Source organism: Rhincodon typus, chromosome 3 (assembly GCF_021869965.1).
Source record: "Rhincodon typus isolate 14 chromosome 3, sRhiTyp1.1, whole genome shotgun sequence".
NCBI lineage: Eukaryota > Metazoa > Chordata > Chondrichthyes > Orectolobiformes > Rhincodontidae > Rhincodon > Rhincodon typus.
The window spans coordinates 59,832,220-59,841,913 of record NC_063334.1 but is presented as its reverse complement, the minus strand read 5'-3'; the positions used below and the strand labels follow the sequence as shown (position 1 = coordinate 59,841,913).

The 9,694-nt window shown below is 43.1% G+C and overlaps 1 protein-coding gene across 1 annotated transcript in view; it reads left to right on the top strand.

Moving 5' to 3' along the window:
• The first annotated feature begins 1,149 nt into the window (after nucleotides 1-1,149).
• The window catches only part of vps13a (vacuolar protein sorting 13 homolog A), a 330,557-nt gene continuing 322,012 nt past the window's right edge, over nucleotides 1,150-9,694 (top strand). Inside the window, exon 1 of the mRNA XM_048593475.1 lies at nucleotides 1,150-1,630. Coding sequence (XP_048449432.1) covers nucleotides 1,531-1,630 — 100 coding nt within the window. The 5' untranslated portion in view covers nucleotides 1,150-1,530. The remainder of the gene's footprint in view (nucleotides 1,631-9,694) is intronic.

Here is a 9,694-nt window from a genome sequence, read left to right as displayed (position 1 = left end):
CCTGGTATGGAGGGAAGGTCTTATGAGGAAAGGCTGAGGGTCTTGAGGCTGTTTTCGTTAGAGAGAAGGTTAAGAGGTGACTTGATAGAGACATACAAGATGATCAGAGGATTAGATAGGGTGGACAGTGGGAGCCTTTTTCCTCGGATGGTGATGACTAGCACGAGGGGACATAGCTTTAAATTGAGGGGTGATAGATATAGGACAGATGTCAGAGGTAGGTTCTTTACTCAGAGAGTAGTAAGGGCGTGGAATGCCCTGCCTGCAAAAATAGTAGACTCGCCCACTTTAAGGGCATTTAAATGGTCATTGGATAAACATATGGATGATAATGGAATAGTTTAGGTTAGATGGGCTTCAGATTGGTTTCACAGGTCGGCGCAACATCGAGGGCCGAAGGGCCTGTACTGCGCTGTAATGTTCTATTAGATTTAAAGTGATGTGCAAATGAAGCAAGAGTGATGTGGGGAAAAAAGTTACACAGTGAGTTTACTGGGAAATGTGGTGGAGGTAGGTTCAATTGAGGCCTTCAAGAGGACATCCGATGATTATCTGGATAGAAATGGTGTGTCGGGATATGGGGAAAAGGCAGGAGATTGGCACCAGTTAAGAGAAGAGGTGCAGGCTAACTCTTGCTGCTCTATCCTACACTTCCAGCCCACTCCTGTAAACAACATGAAGATAATGACTTCAACTATAATTTTAATTATACTAACTAGAATTAAGTGTGTTCCTGTGCTACCCAATATTATGAAATAGTGTAATCCAGGGGCGATCTACAATGTGCCTTTTGGACGTTCACGATGCAGTCCTTTGAAAAGCAAGAAGACAATTTCACAAGGTCCGTTATGTACGTTCCAGCTGTTTTCTTTTTACCAAAAAAAGCAACATATCTCATTCAGCTTGCTTAGATTCCGACCAGTTAATTTCCCACACAAATATTACCGTATTATTTGAAAATTCATTGTTTGATTTAAAATAAGTCATGAACACATTCACGAATTATTTGTATAAATACCTCAACGTAGTTTTATCACGTTGGGGCCTGTCAAATCAACTGCCCTCGTAACTCACTGATCAAAATTAAAACTGTCAATAAGTATTTCTTGTTTTTTAATAACCCCTCCCGATGACCAGGATTCCGGTAGAGTGTTATATTTAAAAATAACTGAAGCTCGCCACTATGAAGAAAAACTCCTCTTTACTGCACTAAATCCAGCCGTGGTTCTGCCTACACCGACGGGCACCCGCAACTGCGGAAGCAAGCTAAAGGCGGAGGTCAGAAGTGAGCGCGCTCAACGTGAGCGTGCATTCTTTTTCCGATGAGTTCGGAGAGTTGTCGTTGGAGCAGTGAGGGCGTCGCTCTGGAAGAGAACGAGGCAGCGCTGCTCGCGCCAGTTCCGGTTCGCTGCGCGATCGTTTTCATTTGAATCGTTTGGTTTGGTTCTGGCGCTTGGCGTTCGTGCTGGTTAGCAGCGGCGGCGGAGGCGGAGGCGGCCCAGCCGGGCCGAGAATGGTGATCGGAAGACGATGGTGTTCGAGTCTTTAGTGGTCGAGGTTTTGAACCGTTTTTTGGGGGATTATGTGGTGAACTTGGATACCTCGCAGTTGCAATTAGGAATTTGGGGAGGTAAAGTTTATAATTTGCGTGTTCGCCTTATTTGCTGGATCTATATATAATGTCTGGGTATTTGACAAGTACCTGCGTGAGTAGCCATCACTGGGTGTGGAACCCAGCTCCCTGGAGAAGGAGTGATCCACCCACCGGGATCCTGCAGTAAAATGCACCATGGCAATTTTCTTATCATTTTTTTAAAGAGATGATTGATTTAAGTAGTTCGCAATCAAATAAATAAAAATCATTGTTTTGCGCATTGCTTGGCGAAATGTTTCATGTTGCAAAGCAGCAAGTAGCTTTTTGTGCAAATGTTTCTTCAATGTTGCATGAATTTATATTCGGATCTCTTCAAATTTTAGTGACTGCACATATATACATATTAGATACATGCTGCTTGCTGTGTTTATATTTAATTTGATACAGAACTGGCACTTGCACATAACGAATACGCCATGGATTATATAGCTTGCTATCGTTTCATTTCTTGTTTCCGTGCTTCTCCAGTACATACAACTGATACTAACTCCGCTGCAATCGTGTACACACACGTCTTTCTGTGAAGGTCTTTCTGTGAATGTTGAAAACACAAGTACACGTTAAACCTTCTCTGGTATTTGTCAAGCAGCAGCGAATTTGAAGAATGGCATATAACTCGGGAGTTGTAAATTCCGAAAGGCAGGATTTATAGGTTTAGACATAAAAACCTGAAGAAACAGGATTTTCTTTTTCCTTGTTATGCTTCTTTATTTTCAATTTTTCTTTCAAAAAAATTATGGTGTCACTGCTGTCATGATTGTTGATGTTTTGAGACAAGGACTGGTTTTAATTAGCCTAATGTCCGGTGGACCAGTGTAAAGTAACAAAGCTGCTGTTATGTGCGCTTATGTTTTAGCGTATGTTTTACAGCAAGTACGTTGGAACAATTTATTTGCTATGAAATGTTATGGCAAAATATTTGATAATTGGAATTACTTCTGCAACCTTGAATAGTATAGTAAAGATAGCTGCAAGCACAATGTGTTATGTTTTGGTTCATGCATGAAAATTTTGACTGTTGAAAGCAGTTTAAAGGTTTGCTAGGCTGATTCCTGCATGAACGTCCTGCATGAATCGGTTGTTTTATGTGGAAGTGTTTTGTAACTTGGCCCTATACACATTGCTGTTGAGAACAATTGTATATTCTGTTGAAACAGAAGATTCTGAGGGGCTTGGCAAATCAAATCCTCGAATCCTGACAGGTTCAGGTCGATCTCAAGGATATTTCCTTTTTGCTTGGGAATCTTGAACTAGGAGGCACAGTATGTTTTTAAAAAGAAAAATCTCCCTGTTAAAACAGAGATAGTAAGAACTGCAGATGCTACAGTCAGAGATCAGTGTGGAGCTGGAAGAACACAGCAGGCTGGGCAGCATCGGGAATTCTGAGGAAGGGTCTTGACCTGATACATCAACTTTCCTGCTCCTCTGATGCTGTCTGGCCTCCTGTGTTCCTCCAGTTCCACACTGTATTCTCCCTTTTTAAAACAGTGTGATCCTCAGATAAGAGATTATACACAATCTGTGAACCTGCTTCCTCAGAGAACGCTGGGGACTCTGCAAGAACTAGCATTTTGAGGTGAAATGACATCATGCATGGTTGTATTAAATGGCTGAGAAGGGTCAATGCGTCAAATGGTCTTGCTGCTCCTACCTCTGTTATGATCTCATTGTAGGGCTTCCCAAGGTAGGGATCAGGACCCCAAGCAGGGTTGCGAGCTGTGAGGAAGCAATGGCCACTGTGGAGCCCTGCCCTCGTGACCTTCTGCACAGTGGCTCACATCTTCTGCACTGTGTTCTCCATTTTCACGGAGGGCGTCATGACAATTAAGCCTTAAAATGGGGTCACAGTCGGTAAAACGTTAGAGAAGCTTTGTCTTCTACATTGAAATTGATATATCTGACCCACTTCAAAGCAGCTGTAGATGAAGAGCTGATGATGTATGAAGATAACTCATTGAAAGCAGAAAGGGGCATAACTTGTCAAACTTATGTTCAGTATAGCCAATAATCATTATTGAAATGTGAACATTTACAACATGGTCAGGTAATAGTCTAACTGACTGGTTATTCTCTATTTATAGAATTATATTGTCTCATTAGGATATCCAGTCATATCTTGAAACCTGGTACAGCCCTGCAGAATGTAGGCATTAACTTGGATTGAGGCAATGCTGATTGTAATTATTTTCAAAAACTTTTTAAGTTTCAGAATGGATGTGTGTGTACTGGCATGAAGCAGTAAGCTCAAACTTTTCTTTTCCTTTTTTGATCTTTAGATGCTGAGCTACTTGTTACATCCATTTGAAATACTGTTTTGAAACTTCTCACCATTATATTAGAAATTATTCATTTGCTATTGTTATTCAGAATACAGTCCTACATTTGTTACTCCCTGACCATTATTTTAATGGTTCCAATAACCCATATAAATTAAATTGTTAATGCCCCCATTAAATAATGGGCAGAGGAATGTTATGAGGGTGTTAGTTTTACATCAGCATATTGGTCTTTGACTACTGTGGTGAAAAATGACCACTCTTGAGTCTGCTAAATAAAAACAAAGAACTGCAGATGCTGTCAATCAGGAACAAAAAAAAGTTGCAGGAACAGCCCAGCAGGTCTGGCGGCATCTGTGAAGAAACAACTCAAAGTTAATGTTTCGGGTTTGGTGACCCTTTCTCCAGAACTCTTCAGTCAGCATGGTTTCATGAAAGGGAAATCGTGCCTAATAAAATTTATTACAATTCTTTTGAGGAGGGAACAAGCGGTGTAGATAAAAGGATGTGATCTGTTTTGAATTTCTGTAAGACATTTGCTAAAGTACTGCACTTGAAGCTCTTTAATATTATAAGAGACCATGGTGTTGTCAGTAATGTATTTGCTTGGATAGAGGATTGGCTAACTAATAGAAGACAGAGTTGGGATAAAGGGGGCATTTGCAGGATGGCAACTGGTAACTGAGTGTCACAGGTTTCAGTGCTTGGACCACAATTAATTATAGTATCATATTAATGACTTGAATGAGAAAAGTGAATGTATTATTACCAAGTTTGAAGATGCCTTCTCAATTGGTGGGAAGGCAAATATGTGTTAGGATGGACATAAGGAGTCTTCAAAGGGAAATAGACAAGTTAAGTGAGTAGGCAAAATCTTGGCAGAATATAATGTGGGGTGATGTACTTTGGGAGCTGAATATTGTTGAAATAAGGAACGATTGTAGAAAGGGACAGCCGAGTGTGATTAGGTGGTCCAAGTGCATGAATAATAAAAAGCTAGCATCCAAGTTTAGCAGGCAGCAGGGAACACCACTGAAATGCTGGCTCTCCTTTCTGTTCAAAGGGGATAGAATAGAAAAATGAAGAGGTTTTACTAAAGCTGTGCAAGACATCAGTCAGACCGTAATTGGAGTACTGAACAGTTTTTTGGTCCCTTTTCAGCTAAGGAAAGATGTAATGACATTAGAAACAGTCCACAGAAGTTTCTGTAGGCTGATCCCAGATATAGAGGGTCTGTTTTGTAAGGAGAGGTTGAGTAGATTGGAGTTTAGAACAAGGAGAGGTGACTATATTGAAACATGAAGTATTCTTAGAAAGCTTGACAAGGTAGATGTGGAAAGGTTGTTTCCCCCTGTGGGAGAACCTAGGGCCAGAGGGTACGATAGCAGTATATTGGCTGCCCATTTAGGACAGATGAGGAATTTTGTTTCCTTAAGGTAGTGAGCCTATGGAATTCTTTGCTGCAGAGAAGTATAGAAGCTGAGTCATTAAGTTTTTTTTTTAAGGTTGAGGTGGACATATTTCTAACTATTAAGGCAGTCCAGGTTTATGGGATAAGGCAGGAAAGTGGAGTTGAGGATTGTCAGATCAGTCATGATCTCATTTAATGGTGGAATGGTCTCAGTGGGCCATAAGGCCGTCTGTCCCTGCATCTTATGGGCTTGTGTGCAAGCAAGAGCTCATCTTGGTTATAAAGAAATGTTGTCAAATATGAAGTTGTCAGCATACCTTTATAATATAATTCTCAGCTTTGTGTTTGCTAGTTTTCATGATAGCTCAGCCATCTTTTCTGGCCTTGCTGTGGGTCTGGAGTCACATGTAGGCCTTACCAGGTAAGGATGACAGTTTCCTTCCCTAAAGGCTTTTAGTGAACTAGATGGTTCTTTTCCGAGAATCAACGATGGATTTGTGGTCATCATTAAATTCTTAATTCCAGATATTTATTGAATTCAGATTCCACCATCAGCCATGGTAGGTTTTGAACCTGGGCCCCCAGAACATTATCTAGATTTCTGGATTAACAGTCCAGTGATAATACCACTCGACCATTGCCTCCCCCTGCACTGCTTGGGATGCCATCAGTCTCTCGTAGCAGCAGATACAGATAATGACTACAGGACCTTAATAGCCTCAATGCCACCCTCTCAACTTGTGTTGCATTCTTGTCATCTGGCTCAATTACCAACTGAGCTCTTCAGTACTCTAAGCCAGAAACTTGCTGAGGATCACTTGCATAGTACCCCTCACGATTGCTTGGTGTTGTTTTATAAATCTCTTCGTTCGTGGTTAGAATCCTTTCCGTTGCTGACTGCGCAGTACTTTCTGGGATAGCTTTTGTATTTGATAAATAATTCAGCTACTGACTGAGTACGTAATTGGTGAGGGCGCTGCCTGCAGAGATGAAAGCTTGTCATAGCAAAGGTGTTGATGATCTGAGTGGAAAGTGTGAATGTTTTCACTTCAGTCCACCATGGGAACCTTGTCTTACCAGTCACACAACAGCATAACCTAGAGGAAGTTTGTTTTCTGCCTTAAAGGCCTTTTTCAAGTAGATGGACTGACTGATTCCATCATGGCAGAATTGCTGATAATGGGTTTTGAGTTATTATAGGAACACGTTATGTAATACGATGATTCAGTACAACACTTTCATGATGTAAAAAGATACTATTTTAAACTTGGAGCTACATATTTGCAGGATCCTATGTACACGAATTCATCCTTCTCCAAGCCCATGGATTCAAATTTACATTTCCATAGTAGGTTATGTTGGCATGTTCCTGCAGTATTATCAGCAGGGATTTAATCATGCTCTCCACTCTGTCTCTTTTATAGGCTGTATAAACTACCATTCTAGCCTGTCGTCTTGTAACTTGTTAAGATATAGTGTTTTCACTGCCTCATGTAAATGCAATACCCTAGTACCAAATCAAATGTTCTTTAATGCCTGACCTAATGTTAGCTTATTATAAGGTCCTGAATCAACATTGTTCGTGCCCTGCTGTTAGACTGCGAGTTAGTTGTATTAACAATGGTCTGGGTAGTAGTTCTGATCCTACTATTGTGCCCTCATTCTGGACCTTTTATGGCTGAAAGTGCATATTCGGTTCCCCTGGCTGGGAATCATGCTCTTTGACTAGGCACAATAGTTTGTGCTGAAGATCTATAGTAACTTCAGGGCTCGGTTGGTATTTCTGAACAAATCCTTCCACCATCTCTTAAGCTCCACTTCACCCTTCCATTCTGGGTTGCCTGGGCTCCACAGGTTATGCAACTCTGAATCCTGGTCTTTGCAGTGCATGTGAGATAACAAGGTGTAGAGCTGGACGAACACCGCAGGCCAGGCAGCATCAGAGAAGCAGGAAAGCTGACGTTTCGGGCCTAAACCCTTCTTCAGAAATGGGAGAGGGGAAGGGGGTTTCGAAATAAATAGGGAGGGAGGGGGAGGCGGATAGAAGATGGATAGAGGAGAAGATGGGTGGAGAGGAGACAGACAGGTCAAAGAGGTGGGGGTGGAGCCAGTAAAGGTGAGTGTAGGTGGGGAGTTAGGGAGGGGATAGGTCAGTCCAGGGAGGACGGACAGGTCAAGGGGTCGGGATGAGGCTTGTAGGTAGGAGATGGGGGTGGGGCTTGAGGTGGGAGGAGGGGATAGGTGGGAGGAAGGACAGGTTAGGGAGGCAGGGACAAGTTGGGCTGGTTTTGGGATGCGGGAGGGGGAGGGGAGATTTTGAAGCTTGTGAAGTCCGCATTGATACCATTGGGCTGCAGGGTTCCCATGCGAAATATGAGGTGCTGTTCCTGCAACCTTCAGATGGCATCGTTGTGGCACTGCAGGGGGCCCAGGATGGACATGTCGTTTAAGGAATGGGAGGGAGAGTTGAAATGGTTCGCGACTGGGAGGTGCAGTTGTTTAGTGCGAACTGAGCGTAGGTGTTCCGCAAAGCGGTCCCCAAGCCTCCGCTTGGTTTCCCCAATGTAGAGGAGGCCACATCTGGAACAGCATATACAGTATACCACATCAGCAGATGTGTAGGTGAACATCTGTGAGATGTGGAAGGTCTTCTTGGGGCCTGGGATGGGGGTGAGGGGGGAGGTGTAGGGGCAGGTGTAGCACTTCCTATAGTTGCAGGGAAAAGTGCCGGGTGTGGTGGGGCTGGAGGGGAGTGTGGAGCAGACAAGGGAGTCCCGGAGAGAGTGGTCCCTCCAGAAAGCAGATAAGGATGGGGAGGGAAAAATGTCTTTGGTGGTAGGGTCAGATTGCAGATGGCGGAAGTGTCGGAGGATGACGCGTTGGATCTGGAGGTTGGTGGAGTGGTACGTGAGGACGAGGGGGATTCTGTTTTGGTTGTTATTGCGGGGAAGGGGTGTGAGGGATGAGTTGCGGGAAATGCGGGAGACACGGTGGAGGGCGTTCTCGACCACTGAGGGGGATAAGTTGTTGTCTTTGAAAAACGAGGACATCTGAGATGTTCGGGAGTGGAATGCCTCATCCTGGGAGCAGATGCAGCGGAGGCGAAGGAATTGGGAATAGGGGATGGCATTTTTGCAGGAAGGTGGGTGGCAGGAGGTGTATTCTAGGTAGCTGTGGGAGTCGGTGGGCTTGAAATGGATATCAGTTTCCAGGTGGTTGCCAGCGATGGAAACTGAGAGGTCCAGGAAGGAGAGAGAGGTAGCAGAGATGGCCCAGGAGAACTTAAGGTCGGGGTGGAAGATGTTGGTGAGGTGCTTTGTAGTGCATGTTTTCTCTTTCGTGCTTCGCCACATTGACGGGTGCAACGTAGTTGCCACAGTCGATTGAGGCTGAAATGAGATTTGTTAAATTGTAAGTAACTTTTTAAGGTAAATGTTGTAGCATCATAACATTACTTTGAATTTCCCAGTTCAAATCATCTCATCTGCAGCGTTTGGCATAGTGGGCTTTTGGGGTTTCTATTACTTGCAAATTGACAAATTAAGACATTTTGCATCACTGCAATCAAGCTTCTTATCAATATGTATACATCACTTGACAATATTGTCCCTGTAATTTAGACTTCCAGGCAAACTGTATTGTACATCCTCCAGGTGCTCACTGTCAAGAATACGGAGAGCAGCCAAGAATTGTCCTATGGTGGTGTTGTACACTATCATAACTTTTATACCCACATTTCCAGCTTATCATTGGAAAGATTGACTTTGTCCAGAGGAATAGCACATGATTGTGGCTTGCAACAGGTGTTTAGGAGCCAATACCACCCCAACAAGCTGGATGATTCTCTAGGAAAAGTACTGTTCAGTCAGTTGCTTCCAGGCATAGACAATCAGAACATGACATGAGCTGAGGATACTGTAGAATATTAAATTCATTCTGCTGTCCTTTCCTGTTAGGCCAGTCAATAGGGTAGTGCGTCATGAAGAATGTGCTGGTATTCCTGGAGTTGTACAAAAGGTAAAGCTTTTATTTGGAAAGTACTCCTGAAACCCTAATTTATCTGACTTTCAGACCAAGGTTGCTAGAAAGCGTGGATCAGGTTTCTGTACCAACAAATAATTATTATTTATTACTAGTAAACAGATATATGCCATTTGCACATTAATGCTACTACCTAAAACTCTGAACCCCTTCTGAGGTCCCCCTTACAGACACGCATGCACAAAAACAAATAGGGAAAATAGATTCAGAGATAGTAGGAACTGCAGATGCTGGAGAATCTGAGATAACAAGGTGTAGAGCTGGATGAACACAGCAGGCCAAGCAGCATCAGAGGAGCAGGAAGGCTGACGT